General features: G+C 37.8%; 1 protein-coding gene across 4 annotated transcripts in view; it reads right to left on the bottom strand.

Moving 5' to 3' along the window:
* The window catches only part of ARHGAP10 (Rho GTPase activating protein 10), a 137,102-nt gene that overhangs the window by 69,858 nt on the left and 40,314 nt on the right, over nucleotides 1–26,930 (bottom strand). For 2 of the 4 annotated variants that reach the window (XM_005525592.3, XM_088056574.1), the window contains exons 2-9: nucleotides 26,786–26,881; nucleotides 26,635–26,696; nucleotides 14,819–14,890; nucleotides 11,513–11,614; nucleotides 8,454–8,564; nucleotides 6,249–6,353; nucleotides 2,572–2,701; nucleotides 1,189–1,295 (exon numbers count right to left, since the gene is read on the bottom strand). In XM_005525592.3, the coding sequence (XP_005525649.1) occupies nucleotides 1,189–1,295; nucleotides 2,572–2,701; nucleotides 6,249–6,353; nucleotides 8,454–8,564; nucleotides 11,513–11,614; nucleotides 14,819–14,890; nucleotides 26,635–26,696; nucleotides 26,786–26,881 (785 nt within the window). The remainder of the gene's footprint in view (nucleotides 1–1,188; nucleotides 1,296–2,571; nucleotides 2,702–6,248; nucleotides 6,354–8,453; nucleotides 8,565–11,512; nucleotides 11,615–14,818; nucleotides 14,891–26,634; nucleotides 26,697–26,785; nucleotides 26,882–26,930) is intronic. The other 2 variants (XM_014254742.2, XM_088056575.1) reach the window with 2 other exon arrangements.

Raw genomic sequence — 26,930 nt, 5'->3', positions numbered from 1 at the left:
CTTCAAGACCAACACCAGGATCTTATTTCACCCAGGAATCACAATCTCATCTGTGAATGCCTGAGTTGTACCAGATTAAATCAGGATTAACAGCACATTTTAGTTATTTCTTGTCTTATTCAGCATCTCCAGACATAGAAGGCTGTCACTGAAGGAGTAACTGCAGAGGTTTCCAAATGGGAAATCTTTTAATACAGCAGAAATTGTTTCATATGTGTTTTAGAATGCTGAATGCTCAGATACACACACTATATACTATACTAACTAAAATGGCTTATTACAGTTAGAGTAAATTAGGATAAAAAACTCAGAAGTACTGAAGTGATTTAGGAAAACAAATGCTACCAATTTTCAGTACAACAGGTTCTCCAAAGCTTTTGAAAGATTCTTCCAAATCCAATATGTTCCTAAATATACAGAGTCCTCAAAATTATGAAAGCCATCTCCCCTCTGCTGAAACTAACATGATATAATAACTTGATAAAATTCCAACATGGTTTTCTAACCTAATTTGAAGACAGGGCAGGGTGCTCCATTTACAGGAATATTGACTAAAGCCATAGTTTCCAGATTCAGATATCCTTTTTCCTTGCAACAAAATGCATTTTACCCCTATCATTCACTTAATGTGTTATCTTTAAAGGTAATGAGTGCAATCAATTCCCAACTATTTCAGTAGAATTAAAGCCATTTAAAGATAAACAAAATCTTGGGTCATGAATATTTCAGATGCTTTTAAAGATATCTGAAACTACATTCAGTTATCAGTTCAAATTATATTCCTATGAAAATCCACTTTTCTAGACCCACTTCTACTATTTAAATCTCCAAAAGAAAACTACAGCTGAACAATTAATAAAGAAATTTCTAGATTAGTTATATTTTCCTGATTTATACTTTAGAAAGTTAAAGGCCTCGTGGATAAACAGGATTCTAAATGGTGCAACTTTGTGCATAATCTGTGCCAGATCTTCTGGTCTTCTAAAAGGAAGCAACTGAAAAGTCTAGAGAATTCATATCTATTAATCCATCCACTACTTTAGGTTAATGTCCTTCAAAGGCAGACTGAATTGCATGAGGGAAAATGAAAAAACAGGGCAAGGAGTGTAGAGGGGGAAACTTGACACATCTGACACATTCTCTGATCTTAATACAGGAATAACAGTAAGAATATATAAATATACATACAACTTTCCCTCCTGATCTGTGTTCAAATGGGATCATGGAGAACTTCTTTGTCTCTTTCCTGTACATGCAATAGTGCTTCACCCAACTGGAACCAAAGGGAGCAGGCCCTACATAACACAAAAGTAATAAATAGTATATACTTTTTCCAATTTCTGCATTCTCTTCTCCTGCTTTCTAAAGTGATACTTAAGAGCCCTACTTAATTCCTAATAATGCAGTATTTAAAGCAAAGGGACAAATTAAGAATATTATACAATATCATACAAATTTTAGCCACTGCTCATTAATCTAAGAACCGATGCATGTTGTACTTCACTCTTATGCTTAATGACAAATGGAAAGAATTATTAATGTATCTTTCTCTCACCACTACAGACAAAATATTTTTTCCTTATAAACTAAATACCCACTTGAGACTTTATTTAGCAGAACACAGAAAGCTAGATTTACACCTGGTAACTTGAAGCTAAATAACCACAGATTACCACACCTCTGTTGCCAGTTCTAAACAATCTCTTGATTAAGGCCTGATCACAACTTCTGACACCAGAACTCTCTCCCATTAATCACCACAAGCTCTATACAGAAGACACTTTAGAGCCCAGCTTACTGCAAATATTATTGCTGAGATTTGCATCATAATGCTAATTGCTCAAACTTGGATTCTGACCCTTTGTATCTCCTCACTTCTACTACTTTTCTTAAAAAAATAGGTCTATAAATGAACCTTCTCACTCTATAAGGGCAAAAATATAATTTATCAAAATGTTTAAAAATAAATAATAAATTACAATAAATTGTCATTCCTTGAGCAACATGAGCTCTGCATCTTGTTTGGCTTTTTTACTAGTGTGAGAAAGATTTATAATTGTTTGAAGTGTTGACAGGATACAATTTATGCAACATGCACCTTCACAGCAAGAATTTTAACACCAGCTACCTAACATATAGCCTGCTTTATTTGACCCTATCATCACAGTTAGGTAATGAAAGTATCAATGAAGCAAAGAAATGACACTCAATTTCATCATACTCAACAAGCCAAATTTTCAGAGGCTAATTTGACAACTCATATTGCTGGCTGACAACAAATGTTTGACAGTTCTAGGGAAGGTCATTAGTAAGGGATTAAAAATAAGATGAAATCCATTCTTTGGTCAAACAAAACCTCCCTGAATTCAGTCACTTTTACTAAAAACTGTCACATTTTCAGCTCCATATTCTTTTTAAGAGCCACAGTAACAATGCTGTTAAATTTTTTTAAAATATACTTGGATGACTCTTTAATAAACTGTAAATTCTTTGCATCTTCGTGTTACCTCTAGAGGTAAGACTTGCCCATATGCCCAATATGGGCACTGTTGAATACAAAATACACCTTACTTTTTTCCTGTACATAGAGGTAGCCTTCCATCGTGAAGTGATTTGCTCTTTTATGCTCCTGAGGATTTCTTCTGATCTTGTTCATGAGCTCCTCTACCTCTGATCTTGTTCCTTCAAAACGATTTCGTGTCTAAAACAAGACAGCAAGAACCCTTTGGTAATGAGAGTGGAAGAAAGACTTACTCTTCCTGGCTGATAGAAATCACGTACTGGGTTTGCACAGCAAGGTTTTGGTGGTGGGGGCTACAGAGGGGGCCTCTGTGAGAAGGTGATACAAGCATCCCCTGTGTCCCATGGAGCCAGTGCCAGACAGACCAGCCACTGGCCAAGGCTGAGCCCACCAGTGACCATGGCAGAGCCCCTGGAATAATGTATTTAAGATGAAAAGCTCACACAATGCCAAATGCAGCCAGAGTGTGGAGCAAGAATATGTGAGAGGAACAGCTCTGCAGAAGGAGGGGCAGGAGATGCTCCAGGTGCCGAGATTCTCCTGAGCTCCCTGTGGACATTGGATAAATCCATGGAGGACTGTCACAAGTGGGAGAAACCCCGTGCTGGAGCAGGGGAAGAGTGTCAGGAGTCTTCCCCTGGAGGAGGAAGTAGCACTAAGAGGCATCATGTGAAGAACTGACCATAACCCTCATTCTCCTGCACCACTGAGGGAAGAAGACAGGGCTGATGGAATGTGTGCTTAAGATTTGGGGGTTTTTTTCTCATTACCCTACCCTAATCTGGTAATAAACTACACTGAATTTTCCCAGTCAAGTCTGTTTTGCCTCTAATTGGTGTGTAATTGTTCTCCCTGTTCTGTCCTGCTCTTGATCCACAAACTCTCCAGCTAAGGAGGGCAGTGACAGAGCAGCTTTAGTGGGCCTCTGGCACGCAGCCAGGGCCAACCCACCACCAATAACTATAAATGATCCAGGACATTTTAGGACAGTCAGTGCACATTCTCCATATATGTGTTTGCTCTCCAAGCTTTCTGATACTCTTCAGTATCAATGTGGGGTTTAGATATCAGCTGCTGTGACTGTGGAAAGCACACTATGACTGCCAGAGTGGTTTCTAAAACAATGCACTAAACTCTTCAGAGAAGTGAAATACTGAGTGCAAAATTAATTTGAATATTGAAATTTTCTTAGAAAAATATTACTACATAGACTGGCTTAATTCATGAGACTCTTACTTGTCAGGAAGTAGAGGACTTTCTGTTGTAATTGAGAAAAAAAAAGTGTCAGGAAGGTGATCAACAATGTATGCAGATTGAGACTATATATGTGCCAAATGTTTTGACCACACACAAGCAGAAACATGCAAAAACAACCCAAAAAAACTCAGAAGTCCAGTTGATTATTATTCCTGAATGTCACTTATTCCAAAGTCTGCAAGCAGCCGGAAGAGAAATATTTATCAGAATATTAGCAAAAATAATCAGAAAGTAACCATGCCACCCACAAATTATATGACAGGACTACACAAAACGACAAACTAGCTCATACCTGACACAAGAAACTCTTTGGTTTGTTCTAAAAAACACTGGTAATTGGTCAATGAGCAAATAAAACCAAAACAATCATGGTAATGCCTGATTTTCTCTACTATATGCACCTGTCCAAGCTGCAAACACTGAAAAAAACTTTAAAATCCAAGCTGGTACATGTGTTTTGAGGAAAGCACATAGTTCCAGATGCATGCTTATGGGCCTTTTTGCTTTCTGAGAGCTTTATTTTTCTGAAAGTGCAGCCTCACTTTTGTCTTTTTCCCAGGACAAGCATACATGATAGCGCAACTTCTGGAAGAATCAGTTTTCTAGAGCTTGGCCTAGAAAAGCTGGGGTGGGTCTTTTCCTTTCTTTCATTTAAGGGGAAGAGATGGGCAGTGAGAGGAAGGCAGGGCTTGTGGTAGGATGTGGAGAGGAAATCCATAGAATAATTCTCACAGTAAAGACAACTTGAATGAAAGGAAAGGCAACTACTACAGCTAATCTTAAATCACTCTCTATATCCAGCCAGGCTGTCTGTACTAGATCTTGTACCCTTCAATTTCTAACTCATCAATCCAGTGTTCTGCCAGCAGCTCAGCTGTACCACAGGCAAACCCCAGTACATTTTTCCTTTGGGATGTCTTGTTGATCTTCAGCACAGAGGAGAATGTGTCATGTCCTCTCACAATCACTTCAAAAACTTCCTTCTATTCTCATTTTACCTCGGATAGTTGTTGAGCTTTGTTCTGCCTTCTCTCTACAGCCTCTATCTATTCATAAAACTTGAGCTGCAAAGCTCAAACTCTTCAGAATTTGGTGGGGGAAACTGTGATACCATTCAGTCAATTGAAAATGCAGCTGCTGAGATTAGCTTACTTTCTTACTGCTCATCACTTCTTCAGATCACTCCACTGGCTCTTTTCCATCTGTATTCTGAAATCCAGCTCTTCAAAACTGAGTATCAGACTTTCCCTCTCACATTTCATCTAGCATCATCTATGCTGATCCTCACTCTGTTAAACACACATAAGAAGCCAAGTCTGTCCTGACATTTCCCCCACAAGCACTGACTTCTGCCACTGAAGTCTGCTTATGAAGTTACCATTAATCAGTTCCCCTTCTCAAACCAAACAGCAGCTCAAAAGGAAACCTGACACTCGAACATATAGGAAGAAAATTAAAAGAATGGTATCATGACACGTGAATCACGTCACTCTGCATGACAACAACTGTAATCCTCCCTTCCACCCTTCTCCCTCCCTGCTAGTTAAGCCATTTCTAAAAACAGACTGTCCTCTCCAAGAAGTAGTTTCTATGTCTTAATTCCAGATGCCCTCAGAGGTCAACAAAACAAATGCACTATCAGGAATTACTCGTTTGCAGTAAGGTGTGTGGTTTGCTTCCTACCAAGAAGCCTCTGGCACACCCAACTTCCTCTGAGCAAGCTTTATTCTTCATAAATCTCAAGTAAGCAAACAGACCATTTGACTAGTGACTCTGTCAATCTCGCTGCTACAGAGTTCACCTTGTTTCCTGCTCTCCCAGTCCAGATCACACAGGGAGATTTGGGATGAGGGCACACTAAACTAGTGGTTTGCCTATCCTTGAAGGAAAACATCATTTTGTCAAATACGCCATGGGTGTCAATACCAAATCTCCTCACACAGTTCTACACCCCAAACCAACAGGCATCTTCAGGTCTGAAAGGGCTGTGACAAGACAAACACAAACTCCACACTGCTGTGACCACCTGTTTTTCTTCCCTTAGTAATGGATAACGTAGCCCTATAGGAAAACGACCCTCAGACATGGCCACTCAATTTCAAAGCACACCCAAAACACTGAGAACTTGTATTTCGTTGTCCATACTCTGAATTATCCAGTGTTGTATGCATTTTTACCAGACTTCATTCATTTTTAAATAATCCTTGCATTATTTCTGTCTAAAAAAAAACCAAAAAGGAGTGGAGAGCTTTTACTTCATGCTTGGTTTTTTACAATATTATTAGAAATTACAAAGAACTCACTGAATTAGTGATGATCTGTTCAGTGATGTGGTTGGTTATCCAGGAGGTGGCACCACATCCCCAAAATTCATAGACAATGCACTCACATGGAACTACGTGTTGGCAATACAGGTACTGCACATGCAGCAACTTCAGCAATTTTACTCACAAAAGTAGACTCGACTTACATTTTGTATATTTATCTGCAGGGTCGTTTTGTAATGATTGAAGTCTTTAGCAAGTTCATATCCCTGGTGATAGAAAGTGAATAAACCCTGAAAAAATGACAGCACCTGCAACAGGAATAGAAGATATGTTAGAACAAAAAACTCCACTTTCTTCAATAAAATTGCTGCACATAGGCTTTTCTGGAAAGACACACCACAAAATGATTATTTTAAAATAATTTTCCACTAATGCCTACACTATGTGAGTAATATTAAAATCCAAATGATGATCTATGCATACAGACATTTTGGATAGTCCTGTCTGGAATTTCACAACTCATCTCTACTTTCCATTTGACCATAGGGAATGTATATCCCGTGTTCCCAAACTTTCCTGTCTAACATTTTCCTACAACTGCTCTGAAATATGTCTGGAACACATATTTGTACACAAGGAGATAATGATCATTCTGTCTTTCAGTCAGCATTTCCCTGGTCATTCCTCTCTCTGCTAATGACCACGTGGAGATGACTTTCACATCAGCCATCTGGTTTGCTGGAAGAAGGAAGCTTTCCCCATTGCTACTTTTTGTGCACAGATCTGACCCTTCTGTCAGAGCCAGCAAGCAATCCACTTGGCATATGCTGACATTAGTATTTCAAATTAAAAGAACAAACAAGTTGTACTACACTGCAAGCAGCAATGAGGTGCAGTCCTGTCTAACTCTCCTATTCAGTTCAGGTTGCCGCAACAAAGCAAGTGAGACATAAAAGAACAACTCTAAAGAGAACAAGACAACCCATTTAATAAACATCTCAACTCGTATAGCAAACCATTTTCAAAAAATGAAAAAAAAAAACCATAAACTTTAAGTATTATTAAGGGAAAAGGAAATAAGAATTTGGTACAAAATAATCTCAGGTTTGTAGTCTAGTGTAAACTTCAACTACAAATTAAGCAACAAAAAGTTGAGCCCCATCCAGAAGGGGCTTTCAGATATGAAAAACACTGCAAGAATATAATTTGAAGATTAATTGCTCTGAGCAAACTTCAAATGGTCTGAAACACAATAACCAAAAGCAAAGCTATTTAGGATTAGAAAACTATTTTAAAAACAAGGATAAAAAACAAGGATAAAAAACAAGGATATGCAAACCACTAGTTTTGTGTGCCCTCATCCCAAATTTAAAAAAAAAAAGCAAAAAGCCAACACATCTACACCAAAATACACACAACCATTCTTTTCACAGTATTTTACCATTCTTTAAACAATGCTAATATAATTGCAGTAATTCATTCCCCCTTAAGCATTTTAGCAATTTTTTTTCATAGAGGAATTTATCTACATTAAAATAGACAGTTCTTACTAACTGCATAATGACCAGCTATTTTGACTAGGGTCATTTGAAACTTTTCTTTCAGTATTACATTAAAGCAACTCTATCAGAATAAAAGGACAGACTTGGCCCAAAAGCACAGACTTCAGAGCATGAGAGAATGGAATTCGCTTCTACAACGCATCCTCCCCTTATTCTCAGTATTACACCTACTGTTCTCTTGTTGTTTGATAAATTTATATTTAAAATACTAAGCTAATGTACATTTTAGAAGATTTTAGAATAAGTTCTTCTCATAGATTTAAGAAAGTCTCATCAGTGCATGTGTGATTTTTCACCAAAATTCAATTAAAGCCCTTTATTTCTGCACAGATTCAATTGCAAGTGAAATTAAACATATCAGGCTACCCAGTAAAAGCTTCTTATACAGCAGCACCCTCCTAATTGATTTATATCTGCAATTTTTTACTACAGGCCTCTAAGCCCAACCTTCAGAATTAAAATTTGATTCCTTGCATTAGTCAGCAATAGCACTTCATTACTTAGAAAATCCAAGGCAAGAATCCTTATACCGAAATCCTCTTGAAGCCTCTATTCTATCTCACAATGTGAACTGAGGTTTTTGCAGTACAACAAAAGGTTTCACACATTTTCTGAAAATCAGTATCAGTGGGTCCAAATCAGCCCTTCTTACTGAAGTAAGATTTGACATTCCTGGTTAAGTTTATCTGCATTAGGAATCTGTGCAGATGTAACAAGTTGCTCTAAATTCTGTTAAGTCACGCAATTGGTTGTGTTTTCCAGACAGCAGAGCGTGGCTTTTGTCCAAATGCATTCCTTCTCCATCCCTTATGACAGGTAGAGTAGTTTGAGTTCACCGATACTTACAGGCTCCACACACTCAAATTTCTTCCGCTCCTGTATCTCCTGCAACTTGCACACGTACTCAAGGGACAGCTCATAGAAGTGCTTCCTGTTCTGCTCCACTTGGCTGTCAGCCTGCACACAGAGCACACCTCATGGAGTTGCACAGACATTTTGCAGACAGCTTCAGGATAACACACACACTTAAGTGGCAAGCAGATAAATTTTCAGCATATTTAAGGGATTTGTTACAACATAGATCATTCATTTACTTTGAAACAACAGCAGCAATTCCCTTTCACTAGGTAACATATGTTGTTTTGAACCATGAGGCTAGATTGTTTAGAAAAATTCCAGAAACACCTCTTCAGGCTTCTTTTCTAGGGAATCCAACTTTTAACAACACTGCAAAGGTGCCTTTGTCCTTTGACAGAGAGCGGGACCTAAGAGCATCTTCCATTAGAAAAGGTGGAAATCATCTCTCCAATCAAATTAAGGAAGAAAATGTTATTTTTGAAAACCACAGTGCTGGTGCTCTAAGTTTTACCCTATATTCCAAATAACTGCTGTAAATAGCCAGAATGCTGTTGTACCCATCCCACACCTGTACTCATTCTGACTGGCAAGAAATGCAAAAGAAAAATATTCACTCATTGGTACAACACTCCACAAGTTTCCCCAGAGCATCAAGTATCTAAAAATGCAGCCTTTCTACCTGCAGCTGATATTTAGCACTGCTTTGCAGAAATGCCAACACTATATTAATGCTGAACAGTTACATTTCAGCTGCCATCCATCTGCATATAAATATTTCACTTTCTAGCGTCTACCTATTATTTTATGAAGTTATTATTTAAGGTACATGTAAGATTTGTTTAAATGAATCTTAAAACTTGGTAATAGAAACTGTTATTAAAATACATTAAATAAAAGGTTACTCTAAGTAACCAACACTTAATCTTTGCCTACAAAGATAATACAAAATGCTTCTATACAGTGAATTACCAAAGGAAATGGAGAAGGGGTCAGGTGAAAGGACAAGACTTACTATCAGACTCTCTCTTAAATACTGAGACTACATCCTTCAGGCAGAGCAGTGACTGCTGTGCTTTAAGAGGATAAACCAAATTAGCTTTAAGACAGTTTTGCCTTAAGACACGCTTGGCTTTACTGCTCTGTGCTGGACAACTCTCAGCAGTTAAAGGGGCATTACCACAAATGCCATTAAATAAATAAAGCCCTAATAAGTATTTCAGTAAGAAAATGGGTTTCAACAAGCCATGCCATTTTCATACATCCCATAAACTGTGGAATTGTTTTAGTTGTCAGCTAAGCTTCTAATCATATACACATGAAGGGTACCACAACACCCTAGAAAGACTCTGAAGCGGATCTTGAAGGCCATCTGGTTCACCACATTCACCACAATGTCCAGAATACATTATCACATCTCTCAGTTTTTTGAGGCATGAGCGTCCCCATGCACCCAGCAAGTTGCTTTTTAGTTTGTGTACTGCCAAAGAAAGAGAGAAATAAGACACACACTGCGCCTCAGTGAAATTAAGGGACTATCCTGCCACCAGGAGGGTCAAAAGTTGTGTTCATGTTAAGACACACTCCAGAACATGGCATGTTTTTCATCAAATTTTTGTCAAATTTATACCTGTGCTATTTACTCCTGTCAGGAACTGACACAACTAGACATGGATAAAACTAAATTATATACATCATAGTACAACTATATATGCATGTTCTCTAAGCTTGTGCAAGAAATTGTTTCCTACTTCCTCTGACAATATGCTGCAAGGGCCTTTTTTCTTTAAATTGCTTATACATTTATACTTCAAAATTGAACACACAAATGTGAGAGCCTGACTGAAGAATCTCAGAACTTTTGCTCATGAAACTTTGAAGGACTCTTAAAACAAACCTGTTTGCTCATTCTAGATTTCACACATGCTCTAAAGCTTCAGGCTGTATTTGATACAGCTTCAAAATGCCTCTTACAGGCATTATGTATTTTTCCATTGAGGTTAGGCCTCATTTCAGATTTGATATCAAGAACCATATTTCATCAAGCGATCATAATCAGCCCTTTATCATTTTCTCTGCATCAAGTTCCTTGGCAGCTGATCAATTTGACAAAAGTACAGGTCCTGACATATGAGCCATGCGCAGTAACTTCACTGGGACACCTCAACTCCCCAGAAGACACTTGTTTACATGTTTGAGGGTCTAAGTTGCAAAGGCAGTAGGGTGAAGTGACATTTTAGTGAAACTCAAGAGTAGAGAAGTTTCTGGCTAACTTCAGTAATATTAACCGTTTTTAGGCAAAATGGCATAGAATATTTGGGATGGAGTAGAAAAATCAGAGACAGGAGTTATCCCTGAGGAAAGCATTAAGGTTTTTTTTAGTCTAAGCATTAATAATTCTGACATAATTACATTTATCTGGGAAAAAAAGTCCTTCTGGCTACAGCAAGTCTGTACAAGATTTCCCGGCAGTCTTCTCACATATTACTTGCTGTTGCTCTAGAAATAAAACCTATTACAAATAAGTTGATGATGATAATAAACCCAGAGGGACAGAAGGAATGCCAGGCAAAACATATCAGTTATAAACTGTCAACAAACTTTTTTATAGCACTACTTAAAATCCCAAAACAGATCTTCAAAACGTGAGAAAAAGAAAAGGCACAAACCCACTTTATTTGGGAATATAAAAGTCTTGCTGTCCTCTGCATAAAGTGTTACCACAGGACATCCAGTCAATATCCACAACGCAATGCAAATTACATCAGTGGTAAAGCCTTTTAAGAAATTCAGAGTTGTTCACAGTATGTTTGCACTTCACTCTTCCCTCAATTATACATAAAAAATTACATGATGCTCAGTGCTTCATACACATAAAACCCTTGACTCAGAAAATGGTTGAGGTACTAAGTTCAGCAAATACTGATTTTCTCACCAGATGAGAAAATTGGTTTGTTTTACCACTAAGAATGTTGTCTCTGCATTTGCATAAGTATAGTTACCTATTCCAAAGCCTTCAGCCTGCATAAAAAAAGTAGAGGCAACAATACCTCTTGTAATTGTAGCTCTTTCTTCTTAGCTGATAAAGTCAAATGTTTTTCTAACAAACTGTAGTTTTTCTCTGTCTCTTTATCAAACTTCTTCTTTTCCTCCTAGACACAGAAACAAAGTAACAACCATGTAAATATAAATGTACTATTTTTCTTTTAAATTTCTAGTTCATCTGAACAAAGAGAAAAAAATATCGTAGCTCCAATAAGCAGAGAAAAATATGCTCCATCTCATTTTAAAAATTAATTAAAAGGCTAACTTGAAATCCCATCACATCATTATGGTGTAGCTTATCACACAGATGTTTACATCTTTTAAGTTAAAAAAGAAAAAACCTGACCTCTTCTTGATTTATTGCATTTTTCATTACTTTCAGGCATCATCCACACCATCTTCTATTTGAATAAAAGGCATTACAAGGAAATAGCAGTTTCACTGAAAAAATAACTTTCTAAAATTGGCAAGGGAAAAGTTCCAACAGCTCAAAACCCAAAGCAAATACACCTCAATATTCTACAGGATTTCTTCATTTTAAAGCTATACAACAATCTCAGTGCTAAATTCCTATTCCTACCAGAGTTCTATTGTGCCCATGACAAAAACCCTGTAAAAATTAAAAATACCCATAAAACTTAATATCATAGTATCAAAAGAGAAACTCTCACAGACACGTATGAATATCATTTGTACAATGCAAATCTGTTTATCTGACCACCAAAAGCAATGTGTTGAAAGAGGGACAGTCATTACATTTTTTTCAGAAATCCAGGTTTCTGAATCAAATTTAGTAGAAGATATTGTAAAGCAAATTGATTCCTCAGTTCTAGTGTATTAAGGCAAAAATCAGAATTCATTAATTCAACCAACCAGTTCTGAAGCTATTTTTAGCATATCTAATTGCAGTTGAAAATAACCTGAAATAAATAAAATCAAGTATTTAACTACATATTTAAGAATGGCAGATTTACTCATCAGAAAGATACTAATTCAATTAAAATATTTTTCATCATCTGTAGATTTGAAATCACATTTAAATGTATTCTAACCAAACCCTTGGTTAAAATCTACAGACAGTTCTTTTTTTCTCCTCTTAACCTTTCATTTTGAATAATACTACATATACTATATTATAAGAGACATTTTTGTGCTCTGAACCTGAAGATGGAATTACACTAAAGAGGCTGTTTAAAATTGATTATCAGCAAGGACTTCTACCAGAATTTCCTTTCTCCACTCTGAGACTCAGAACTTCCTTTAAAAAAGGGGTCTTGAAAAAATATTTGTTATCAACTGAGAATCATGAAGATATGCGTATAGTATCAGGGTGGTTAGAGACAACATATTAGTAATATGGGGAATTAAAAACAAAGTACTGTTCAGGGAAAGAGGTGAATCTTTGTGTTTATATTAGCAAAATTTCCACTGATGTGGTGAACATTTGAATGCTCCCAGGGAAAAAAAAAAAAAAAAAAAAAAAAAAAAAGAGTTCTCAACGTCTTAGCAGGCAAAGCCAGAAACTTTACACACGTAGCTTGGGATTAGTGCAGCAACACCTTTCACTAAGGGGTAATTCAATAAGTGTCTCAGCTTCCAGCTCTATGAAGCTAAACTTTCCTCCTTTTTGTTCTTAATCTTAACTTAGACCATGTCATCAGCAAAGGGAATTAAGATGCAGAAAAAACCTGAGGCAGCAGATCCAAAATTACGACTATTTTGTAATGGTAGAGCATAAATCTCTCCTAAAGCAAATACTACACAATGTTGCAGATGTATTTCACCACTAGATGCCATAGCTTGGTTTCAAAGCTAAGCAGAGTTATATTCCCATGTCAGTGTTTTGATTACATTGAATGAATATTAAGAATATTCCAAGACCTAAATATTTTAGAGGTTTTTTATTTAAACATTATACAATTATCTAAGACTTCTATTTAAAGGTCATTGAGGATTCTGTCAAAAAAAAAAGTTTAGATCAGATATAAAAGCCACAGCTACACAGAAACAGTATGCAGGGACACAAGGAAAGAAACATCCATCCAAAGTGGGAGATGTAGGCTGTGAGAATGTAATTTGTGTTGGAAGCATCAGGGAGAGAATTCTAAGTAGGGAGTGAGTGAAGATATAACTTAAAGCAGTAGGAGCTCTCACCCCAAAACCAGCAATATTCTTTAACAGCAAAAATACTGCTGAAATAATGCATTCATTACACACCTGCTTCTATGACACTCTGTTACATTCAGAACAAATTCTCTCTTTCCCTGGAAGACTGGCTATATTACAGACCAAGTTTTATTGTGTGTGTTGGCTGGGTCACCTAATACACATCTCTCAAGTCCATAAAATTAAACAAAGCTTACTGTACCATTGAACTGAAAGGATTTATGATCAACAGAGCATTTTCAGTCTATGAACATTGGAATCATATTCAGAACATATTAATCACTCCTGCCGAAGTCAAAATGTATAGTGCTCTCATAAGTGAAATACTGTCTTAGCTACTAAATACCACTGGTGATGAAGTCATGAAATTGTAAAATAAACCATATACCATTTTGAAAATGTATTGAGTTTTAACAACGGAAAACTATAATAAAATGCTGGTCTCTTTTTTCTTTACTTTTTTTAATACGCATTTAAATTTCTCACCGCAAGAAGGAAGGTAGACACAAATTTGTCTTTGACCTGGTTATTTTTATCTAAAACTAATCTGGACTTCATACATGAAATTTACTTTGCTTTTTTTTTTAAATATTCACAACTTAGTGACAATCTTAAAAAACAAATGACGAAACGCTTTTATCAAAAATACTTTCAATGACATCTTGTCTTTAGTCTCCTCATCCCATGCATACCGAGCCAATGAGTTATTTATTCAAAACAAAAAATTAAGTAAAGGCAATTCTCGCTTGCAGGTAGCAAAAATGCAGTTAAAAGCATATAGGTGAGTGAGCTCCTTTAGCTAGTAAATATTTTTCAGCCTCTGATTGTGCAACTGCAGGCAAATATGAAGCAGAACACCCATTAGCAGGATTAGCCATTAGGAAAGGGGGGACAGGCTGTTAGCAGAATTCCTCCTATTCCAGACAGAGGAGAAAAGGGAGGTGGAGAGAAGGAAGGGAAAGGACACATTCTTCTCTTCTTGAAACATTCCATGTGTTTCTGAAGCAAGTTCTCAAAGTAGAAACAAAAAAAGTCTGAACGCATTAAATATAAACAATAATATGTTTCTGCCATTACATGTCATTATTACAATGCAATCCAAGTAGAGAAATTAAACAAACTTATAAAGGCAAGGAGGGACAAACCTTTACAGCTCCTAGTTGCTCTTTCCTAAATCTTTCCAAAGGTTTGATCAGGGTTTCAGTAACACTGAGTGCCTAAAGACAAAAAAGCATGGGTTAGGTTTCCGTAGCCAGATTGATGAGTCACATCAGCATCAGCAATAAAAAGAAAAAAGCAAGCAAGCTCTGGGGTAAAATAACAGAAGCATGCGAGTTAGAACTTCTAACTCAAAAAAAAAAAAAAAATCACATCTCTGAGTTCATTCAAGCTTACAAAATTTCTTAATTCAACCCACTATCAGGAAAATTAAATTAAAACAAATGCAAAAATTTCAGAAATTTCCAGGTTGAAAGCAAAATTGCAACTGCTTCATTTGTGCCAGTCTTGCAGATCAGGTTGAAGGCCTCAACTGAACACCAGACTGAACACCAGAAAAAGACAGAGAACAAATGAGTTTCATTAAGGGATGCAAAAATTTCTGCAACAAGAAGCACTACAGACACCTGTGGAATAGACCAGGGAGGAGCATATAATAGTCTTTTAAGACAGTTAAAGCCATTAGGCATTCATACAAATCTCCAAATATTTACACATTTAAGTACATTAAGAAGACCTTAAGCTAGATTATAAAATCAAAGAGGCGCAAAGTCATTAAACAAGAGGTAGAGATGACTGGATGAGCATCCACCAGTGCACTTATGATATAAAGTCTCATGGCCATAGTAAAAAGAGAAAAGGAGGACACAATAGTTCATCAAAAGACAGAAAACTGCAGCTTATTACATCTGCACAGCTACATGATATTTCACTGAAGATAGTTCCATTTGGTGCAAACAAGACTTCAAATTTTAAAAATACTTGCAATTTCAGGAAAGGCTAGCACTTTTTGTACACAACAGCAGCATGGAAAAGATGGCAAGAGCATTGCATGTGTGGGGGAGCAGGTGGGATACTTTTGGCGTGTCCTAAGGCAGACCTACAGAATAAATCATGCCCAGGACTGGGCTTAGCACATCCACTGGGCTGGGATGCCAAGAGTTCAGGCAGAGCTCTCTGGAATCCCCCTGACATACAACAGAAGCCTTTCCCTCTTTCCTCCCCTTTCCCCTCCCTTTATAGGGAAAATCTTCAGATAAAACATCACAGGCTTAAACCGGCCTTCTGGAACACTTCTGAAAAGTTCTTATCATAAAACACACAAGGGATGTACTGGAGATCTGGCACAACACAAATCTGAACAGCACTGTCTGCTCCCACCCATCCCTGGAGCCATGAGGGATTACTGTGGGAGTCATCCTGCCAATTCAGTGTAACCAAAGCAACCCACATTTCTAAATGGCCAGCACAGCACACTAACCTGCAGCTAACTGGAAACCCAAAGAGCTGGCAAGTCTGGGCCAAACTGTGTGCTGCACAGTCATCCGTCTAACAGCTACATCCTAATTTCAGAGCACATCTTCTCAGCACAAAACCTCCTTCTGCATCCGTTCCCTGATTCTGCCAAACGTTCGGTGCACCCTCGGTGGGAGCAACAGCAAAAGGAAGAACTCTCAAGTCAGAGTGGAGAGCATAGAAACCACACAATCCTTTTATATTGGAAAACTTTAAATTGTTCCTCTGTTCTAACAAAGTGAAGGAGAAGCTCCTTGGAGGAAAACTCAGAGAGGATGGCACAAGTTTGCACAAGGTAGCGCACCCCATTTACTGGAAGAGTTTCAAAGCATTTAAAGGTAACAACTGTGCACTCACGTGGTTAGAGGGTTAAAAATAATTAACAAATGACAAGTTGCTCATTAGCTGTTTGAACTTTTACACAAAAAAGTGTTAGGTTGACACACATTGAATGTATGCTGAACACGAAGTCCAAATCAAAACCATAGCACCTTTATGTAACAAAGGAAAAATTTTAAACAAAGTAAATACATGCATAAAAGGCTGAGCTTCATAAAACAGCAGGGCTGACTGTAAATCACTTGTTCTGCTATTCCTGTGCAGTATTAACCATGGAAACCACTACAGGAATTTGTTTGAAGCAGAAAATAATCTTCAAAACAAAATGGGATGTTCTCTTCAGCAACTGCCAACAAAGAAGATTCCACTGCTGCCAGTGGGATGATAGGCCAGTAATTCTTTCATTAAAAGAAAAACAAGCTTCCCCTCCTTCCAAAAAAGACATTTCTCATTTTGCACAACTTAAACTTTTGTTAACAGATGCATTCCCAGGTGCCTGCCATAAAGGTACTTAGATTTGTCACCCCCTCTGCTTTCTGTGCCTGGGTTAAATAACAGGACTCTTGATTATTTCTGGGTGGAGTGAGATTTTGCAGATCTTTGGTCGTTCTCAAGGAGCTCCATACCAGGCCATATATTAAAATACAACACCAGTAAATTCAACAGTGACTCACTGTTGCTCTTCTAACTGACAAAGTTCATAATTAAAATACATCCAATACAAGATTAAATAGAGAGGCATTTCTGCTGGTTTCCAGTACAGAGAATCCAGTGCTTGTCATGAAAAGTTACAAAAAGATATATTATTATTTATAGAAAAAAAACCCATTATTTGCACTGCTATTCATTCTTATTTATAACTTGAAAATCTAAAACAACTCTTTTTTAAAAACTATAGATTAAAAATTAGCAAATGGGAAATAAGTGAGGGATTACCTGAATATATTTGTCATTATCACTTGTACCTTCCTTTAGAACTAGAATCATGTTAAAATGTAAAATTTCCAGCAAAAGTTAAACTAGGCATTTAAGTTTGTTAATATGAAACTAGATGTTCCTTCCTTTTTCAACTTCTGTCTTTAATGTTACATTCATCCCTCTATTTCTGTAATCCTGACAGATAATGACAGGAATGTACTATTTAAAAGGACATTTAAAAACCCCTTTCTTTCTTTCTTTCCTTCTTTACCTCTCACATCTATCCAAACCTACATGAGACAAATATATTTTCAATTCTATCTGGCAGGCAAACTGTGGCATGCAAGTCGTAAGTGAATCAATCTAATGAGGTCATATTTCAGGTAACAGAATCTTAACTGGCTTTACAAATGTCAAAGTCTCAGGAATGCTCTCAGAAATGTTTAACCCAATGTGCACACGTGTCTTGGGCAGACAGTCTCAAACACTATTCCTGCTGTGTTTGCAGCACCTACAGAAAGGTCAAAGAATTAACTTAACTTAAACATAAACCTCACAAGAGCAGCAATAAAGTCATCAGTGCCATCACCACCTCAGAAGATCACTCTATCTGACATTTCCAACATCCTGAAGCACGTTGTCAGCTTTGGGTTTATCTATTTTAGATGTCTTTACAAAACTCCACTTGCTCAGGCAGAGAAGTTGTACAGACCATAGATTAAGGGGCCCCAACCCTCCAAGGCACAGGCTAAATCCTTCAGCAAGCTCACTGACAGCTGTTGGATACTTCCTTGGTCAAGTCAACAAGACCCAACCAGTCACTGAACAGTCAGTGTCAGTCCACAAGATGACTCCATTTAGACTGTGATCTGTTCCCTTCCCACAAAAGGTGGGACTAGAGGTTTCTAAGGAGAAACTGCTTCCACCAACACCTCCTCCCATACACTGTAACCTGATGGAGAAGACCAGGCACCAGCGTTCAATGCTCCTCTTGCTTTCTCCTGCAGTAGGCAGGAGCACCTTCCCTAAGTTCCCACTCCCTCTCCAGGCACAACCAGACATCTATAGAGGAAGGCTGCTTGCATGGCCTGCAAAGGAGTAGCAACCCACAAGAGCTCACCCAGAGTCCAGGGGCTAAAAAGGTTAAACCAGCTTAAGTTAGACAAACTTTATTAGACAAATGCAACACTGGCCTCCCAGCCTTCATCCTAAAAACGTCCTTGGAGCTAAGCCTTTACTGGGAATTGCACACTGCTCAACTCTGGTGGTGAGATGAACACATGTCTTGACTCTGCTCCATTCTGAATTGAAGCATTCTCCCATTAAAAAAAAAAAAAAAAAAAAAGGTTTACTGAGAAAGGAAAAAAAAAATTAAGCCATAAGACTGCATTGCAACATGGGAGTGCTGAGTTCCCAGTTCCCATCTCAGGAACTGGAATGCAGATTGGATGCCTCGCATAAAAGAGGAGGGTTTTGTTTCTGAGCATACCGACTGGAAAGATTTATTTGTAGTCAGGGGCAGGATTGTTTCTCCCCTCAACAAAGCTACAAGGGAGGCCACCAAGCCAGTAAGGCAAAGCTCATGAAACTGAGCAAGTGTCAATGAAACGTGATCTGGGAAGGAAGCTTTGCCTTAGTGAGTGCAACAGAGGAGGCAGAAAGGAAGACATACCTAGCAGTGATTCAGTAACAAAATAGTTGGCACCGCTGCTAGATAAAGAAGTTTACTTTCCAATAAAGATATTTACCACTACAGCTGCTCTTCTACTTACAGGTTGTGTTTTCCCTAAGAAAATGCACCATTCAGCCTTATAAAAAAGCCAATTCTGATACCTCCAATGTTGGGGGAGAGAGAAATATATAAAAAATATTATTTTCTCCAAAAACCTTTCCTACTTAACATACTGATTTGCTACTGAAATGTCTCAAAGCATTAAGACCTATGCCTGAAACCCTGTGTTATTAAAAACTGCAGATACAATTTCACTGCTGAAGACATCAGATCTTACTTGCAAAGCCTGAATTCTCTCTCTTCCCATGAGAAGATGATTTGCTGTTATAGTTACATATGCCCCCAGTCAGCTGCACAGCCAACCTCCCTGCCAGCCCTTCAGACAGAGGTGTCTCTCTCTAACCACTCCTCAACACTGGTTTGGTACTTAGTTGGAGCACGGATGAGTGCAACCCACCCTCCAAGGCTCATTATTTTGTTTTCAAATCAAGTTTTCTTCTAGTAAACAGGTCTGGATTTTCTCCCTGCTCTAGAGTTTTCCCTGTAGCTTTCAAATCTTAGATAACAAAAGGGATTCAGGTACACATTAGGAATAAAGACATAGGAGTTTTTTGGTTTTTAGAAGGCCTGCAGTATATAGACTAAAGGATTTTTAAGTTAGTCTCTTGCCCATTAACATTTGTATCTCTTTGCACGTGTGGAGGGACTATAAAAAAAAAGTGATATCCATTGCTGTGGATTCATCCACTGTGGAGGAACCCATCTGGTAACAAAAGAGCCAGGTGGAAGGTGATAATCTGACTTAAATACAACATATTTTGTGCACTACTGAAGCACCATGAGGCCTCTGTAACAAAACACATCACCTCCCTCTCATCAGTGTTCCAGAAAACAACCCCTCAGGGTTTGGTAAGAAGACAAGAAGTTTCTCAAATGCTCCCAGGGGAATTTCCTATACCATTGAGCCACTGCCTCACAGGCAAAATCATGTCCTCTGCACTTGCTAATTCTTTCACAAGAGGCAGCCTTGGCTTACAGGAAATGCAACAGCTGGACTCCTGAGCTCACCCTTCTAGTGAAAAGTTATTTCCTGTTCAATTCCTGGAAGTCCTTGAGTAACCTAAAGGACAGACAGCTAAAAGGGTCTCCTATGATCCCTCTGCTATGCTGTGCCCTACTCTGAATTGCTGCCCTCATTGATTCTCTTGTCATGAAACCACTGGCCTCCAAAATGAGATTGGTATTATAAGGAAACAATACAGAATTTCCTTTTTAAAGAAAGATATTCTTATGCAATACATTCCACTACAAAGAGAAAAATATTACAAAGTCAGAATCATAACAAACAAGAAAACAAAATAAAGAGAAACACACTGCAACAAATCAGCTTTCCCCATCTGCAGTGAAGGAAAGCTGGGGATAATTCCTCTGAGAAAGACCTTCCCTTAGCAAACCACAACACACCAGAATACTGCTCTGGTTCTCATAACATAGACATGGTATGTGGTCATACAGTGATCCTGACCAAGCAAAAAGGCTGCTCAGAAAAGAAAACTGCACAATGCCCATTTTCTTGGTGCATGGCAAAGCTCACCACTGAGCAAAATGATGCCTCTGAAAGTCAAGGAATCCAGCAGCAAACAACGGCATCAGTGTTCAGTCAAGAATGAATTGCTCAATTGTCAGCGCCTTCCTCCAGAAGAAACAGTGGTGTTATTAACAACCAGCAAAATCCAAACTGGTGACAGCTTTACAATGCAAATTCCAAACATTTCCCAATGATGAACTAACAGAATTAAATTCTCTAGTGGATTATGTTGATGCATGTGAGACCACAGAGTTATCTGGAAGAGGAAGCCAGTGGTAACAGAACTTGTCAGCTTTGTTCACTCAGAGGTGGGAGGAACACACCCAGATCTGGCTTTGCACTTTTTTTTTTTCTGTTGTATAGACAAGTCATCTTTGCTTTATAGATTAATGTGCACAAGTTCATATGTAATTCACAAAGTTATTTCAGAAGACTGTATATGGCATTCAAACCCCAATAAATAAATGAAGCATTCAGTATCAGAAATCACCAAAACAGAACAAGATGTGCCTGAAATACTCATAGTTCTAATCTGTGTTCTATATTCTCATAATTACATGATTGTCATCTGGTCTCATGCCCACCAGAGGAAAAGTGAAGTCTGGGCAATGGGATAGGAAAGCAGTTGTTCTGCTTCCTTCTAAAACTATAAAATCTTTTATTAAATTGGAAAACTTGTGCAGAAAAGAATGTAGATCCTGCAATTAAGGTACTCAAATGCTGTTTCACCCGCATCTCTATCTCTGTATCTGAGATATTCAATGTACTGTTGGCAGCCTAATTTTTCAGAAGTGGTCAACAGTTATGTCCTTTCCACTGTCTTGGCAGATATATTTAGCAGTCTTCACTCTCAGCAGACTTAAAAGGATCTGAATATATGGAGCACTACACAATGCCTTGAACTCCTATTGAACAGATCTTGAATGCATCACACATCCAAGACTACTGGGTACTCTTTTACTATACATCAGTGAGTAAACTGACTGCTCCTGCACACAGATTTCTTCAGATTACTGTCAAGACAGATTAAGATTTACACACCCCTAAATAACCACATGCAGAGTGCCAAAGAAAAGCTTAGAAAATTTAATAGCACCATCTCCACAGCTAGTCAACTGCTGAATCAAATCCAGATACTAAAGTCACTGGACAAATGGTAACAGGCTATTCAGGAACACTGTGTGTTAAGTGAGCACTTCACCTGTGAAACAAATACACACACACTTCAATATCTAATCATAAGAGTTAGTTTAAGTAAGCACAAATAAGTAATTGTACATATTTGTACAGATCACTTAGAGTATATCTTTACCCTTTTGAGTGTACACTTTTGAATGTTAGTAATTTCTTTTAACTTCTGAAAGCACAACTGAGAAACCCTTTCCTCCTTTGCTTTTTTTTTTAAGAAGAAATAAATTAAAAAAAAAAAGACTAAAAGAGTGAATTCAGGGGGATATTTCTTTAAAAATCCATAGAGAGAAAAAAAAAGTGGAAAATTCCTTTAAAATATAGCTGCATAATACCTTTCCTCTTAAGACATCTGAAGGAAGAGAAGTGTGCAAAAAGTGTAGCCGGAAATAGAAGAGAATATATCAAAGTAAAACAGCTTGTTATATTGCCTTGGGAAATCACAGAAAATATAGTAAGGTGTCAGAAATCCTATACCAAGAGTAATATGGTGGAGTAAAAAGAAAATAAATGAGTACTTAGGGGCAAAGTTAAAAAGAAGGTAAAATCATGTTTTATTTGGCAACAGCCAAAAAAATAAAAAAATTTAGAAAAAGAAGCTCCTCAAATGTATCTGAAAAGAAAGAGGAAGGAAGCTATAAAATCATTATGGAACTGAAATGAGTGTTAAATCAATGATGGAGTATAAGACAACAGATTTTAATTACCATAACAAAGGAAAAAAACCCTCAGTTAAATTATAGCAAACTATCTAACAAAGTGGGGAAAAACAGGTGTTATGGGGAGTAAGGACTCCTTAAGAGCAGTTAGATGTATTCCTACATTACACAACTGAAGTATTAATGGCATTCAAGTCAGAAGGGGCTTTGCTTCAGAATAGTTTAGTAAGTCAGCAAGGCAAACTAAAGGGAGAGGCAAGCAAGGTCCCAGAGGATGGCAGAAGAGCAAATATAGCAGCAACATAAAAGCAAAAAGAGGATGAGAAAGCAGTAATTCTAACATAAAAGACAGAAGGTCTAAACACAGTGTAATTCAATTGAACAAGGAAAAATACAGATGTAAAACACTAATTGGAAAGGGTAACCATGAAAATACTACTGTGAAGGAAAAGTTATCAATTTTATTCCATGACTAATGTAGAAAAATTCTCAAAAATTTCCCAACTTAACTTGTAGTAAAGGTGACTAAGTATGAACATCAAGTGAAACAAATGAAGACTAAACATCAGAATAAAGAGAAATCCATGTTCCTGGAACTTCTTTAAGAATAGGTTAGACCAGCTCTTGACAAGGATCACGTGAGCTCCAGAAGCAGATAAAGGACACGGCAGAGGAACTCCAAGGAGGGAAAGCACTCAGAGCCAGCACACCAAGGTGACCACAGCAGGAGTGCCAAGCACCAGCAAGATTACTGAGGGAACAATACAACAGCTACCAAATTTGGTTATGACTTAGCAAGACTGGAATCAGAGAAAACTAATTAGGGGTCATTTAGATGAAACCTGGGATGGAGAAAGGGAGGTGTGAAGGAAAGGACCAACAACCACAGGCTACTGGTACCTACCAGGTAATGCTTCTCGTCACCACAGCTCAAATGAGGGCAGATAGTGAAGCCTGCTGTTCTCAGGCCCTCACAAGAATCAAAGCTCCTTTCTGCTGCCAGGAAAACTGGGGCTGGGAGGGAGGGTTTGGTGCTCTCCCTGGAAAGCAGGGGAACAGCTGGGTACTGGGACAGAGCATCTGAGGATCACTATGCTGGGCCTTGTGCATCCCCACCTTTTCCTACCACTTTGCTAAGTTCCCTGTCATCCCTGAATTTTTACAGCACTTCTGCAATGCCAAAGGAGCAGAATCTATGTCCTATGACTCCATTAATCCTCAACATGTAAAAATAATTTCCAGAATATTCTCAGGGACAAAATTATCTATTTCATATCTGCCCTGGGGAGCATCACCAAGCTACAGTGCTATGGAAAAATGTAACTTGGTTTTGTATTTACCACTCTGTAATAATTTTAGTGAAATGTTTGGATTATTGCCAACTACCCTTTTTATATGCAACTAAATCCTCTGACACCTGGGATATAATTTCAGCAATCTTTGATGGAGATGGGAGAAATGGTAAAGCCATGAAGTGCAAGACTCCAACATCTGAAAGAAATTATATCCACCAAATAAATATTCACCAGATAAATTTACATTTTTGGTCATCATTCATTGTAAACACTGACAGCAAGTTTTATGGACTCTAGATTCACCACAATTTCAGAAAATCATGAGAAGTATAGATGATGAACATTTACTTTCAGTATAGAATGCCTTTTAAGTGCAATTTTTTTTCTTTTACAAAGTGATTCTGAAAAAATTAACGCTTTTCTCAAGTATCTAAAAATCCAAAATGAACAGCAGTGTCTGAAATGCCCTTAGTCCTGTAATTATTCATTGATTGCTTTAATATTACTTTGTGAGACTGAAATTTATCTATTTAACTATGAACTGACACTGAAGAGAGCAGTCCAAAATCCTCTGGTCATCTTCAATATAGTAGGGGGAAAATGCTCAATAATGAGTATTCTTAACGAAGACTGAATGCTTTTTGAAAAAAAACATATATATATAAAAAACCATAGATAAAGTATATAGCAGGCTACATACTTTGCATCTTAGTGGAAAGTCTTTGGATCCCTGACCTTATTCCAAACATCTGTGAATGCAACATGCCCTAATACTCTCTATGGGAGTATCTCTAGAGCTCATGCCACTGTTAAAACATCCACTAAGAAATAAAAAAAAAAAAAAAGTCAGAGGAGCAGATGCTGGAAATTATCTTTTCCAGTCACCACACAATCATTTTCTCAGAGACTTATGGCCATTGTTACATATGCTCACTCCAGAAATGATACATAACATTTGCCAAACTACAGATCCAATAAAAAGGCCAAATATCTGGTAACTCAGAGAATATATGCTGCTTCTATTTGGTAGTAAATATTTTCCCCATTACAGTTTATCCTCCCTGTTTTTCATCAGCCACAGTTCCAACAAAAACTGCATTTCATCCTTTTCCTATCAAGAAACTGACACTAGTTAGCTTTCAGTATGATAGCACCTTCTGTGTAAGCGTGGGCACCACACCAAAAAAGTAAGTTAATACAGTTTCATGGCATTCAGTGTGAATAATGGAAGTGCTTTACAGTCCAGACAGACAGCACTGGATTCTGCACAGCCTGCTGTGATGGTGATCTATCCCTGCTGAAGAGTTACTGACAGAGTCACTGAAATGTGCCGTGTCATTCTTAAGTCATCCCTCAAAAGCCTGATATCAAAATAATGTGGCAGTTCATTAAGTATTTTTATTATAAAACTTCATGAAGATTTCCACTAACTAGATTTGTGAAATTCATTAAAATAAAATACAGTTTTGGATGGCAGGAAAAAGCAGAGTAGACTACACTGCAGAATTGTGAAAAACAAGAGAAATATTGAAACGTACTTGAGGCAATCCCTATAATTTGGCAAAACAACTCAAAACACTGAAAAATTGTCTCTACTATGCAACAACAGTTTTTAGGAAAGTATGAAGAACCACACTGAACCTAATGCAGACCTGAATGTAGTTCCAGATGAGAACAGCGTAACAGAATAGAATATAACACTTACAAGGAACCATGACTATTACTGGGATCAGGACTGGAGAGAGAAACATGGAAAAAAGAATTGTTCACAAGTTCTTTTATCACTTATCTATATATTTCTGCACTGCAGGCACAGCTTCTGGCAGAAAGAAACAGGGATGACAGCAGATTAGTCTCAGCTTCCTCTCAGTGATGCCAAGGGATCACTGATTTCCAGGAAGGCAAAGATATAATCACATGACAAATACCGAGAAATGCAGTTGCTATCAAGTCAGATCTAAGCATATTTCCCAGATGGAAAGTCTAGACTAACTCAGAAGGGAACTGGGTACACAGCAGCTGCTCTATGAATCCTTGCTCTGAAACAAAAGCTGGGCATGCAGCTGCTGGGAAGAACCAAAAAGAAACCCCCCATTTTCTGGAAAAGTTAGCAAGGTGTTTTGCAGAGCTCTCAGCCCCTGCTCTGTCTGCAGCCAATGTGAGCCATATTTCACTAATTACACCCCAAACAATCACAGACAACAGAACCAAGAACAGAGAACTTTCACACAACAGAGCAGCTGTCTGCAGTTCCAACCTCTCACCACAAAGCTCAAATAAAGGTAAAGGTTTCTAGGTCTGCTACTTCATAAATACAACAGATTGCATCCCAGATCCACATAAACATTGAAACCAGAGCTACAGAGATCCTGGATCCAAAATTGGTCAACTGCCAAAACTTGAGTGTCCCCCCTGCCACAGCATTATTAACTCTTTCATTTTGCATTTTACTGGAAATGGTAAACAAACTTACAGTGGTTTTCCCAGTCACCCCATTAATCCGGGCATGACTATTTTAAACCTGCTCATATTTATTCATCCTTACCATACAGATTTCTGCTTTAATGAGAACTAGTTATTGTCTGTACTCCAGACTACAGAACCAGAAGCTGCACAATGAGAGCTCCCACTGTTAAGCCAGTGATATCAACACCTTGGTGGTTAACAAAGCAATAAAAGCGACTTCACCTAATGTGCACAGCTTTTTAAATAATTTATTTCAACTCACCAAAATTTCTCTTTGTTCTTCAAGATTTTTTAAAAAGTTTGAAAACTCATGAAGTGATGCATCTGTAACACAAAACAACAAAAAAAAAGTTTAATCATGTTGCAGGATGGCATTGACAAAATATAGCCACTCATAGTCACTTCTTACCTACCTATGTATCTTTCATCATCAGTCTCTGCATCACCAATGAATTCAAATTTAAAGTCTCTGAGAGAGTGGGCAAATTTTCTCTGGGCTGCTGAGAGGTCTGCAAGAAAAAAGCACAGGTTGAAGGGTAAGCAGTTATTTTAAGTAGG

This window comes from Pseudopodoces humilis, chromosome 6 (genome assembly GCF_049639895.1).
Source record: "Pseudopodoces humilis isolate 2021_Gansu_Grassland_sample_001 chromosome 6, ASM4963989v1, whole genome shotgun sequence".
NCBI classification, from domain to species: domain Eukaryota; kingdom Metazoa; phylum Chordata; class Aves; order Passeriformes; family Paridae; genus Pseudopodoces; species Pseudopodoces humilis.
Note: the sequence above shows the minus strand (reverse complement) of the source record. Positions and strands in the feature narration are given on the sequence as shown.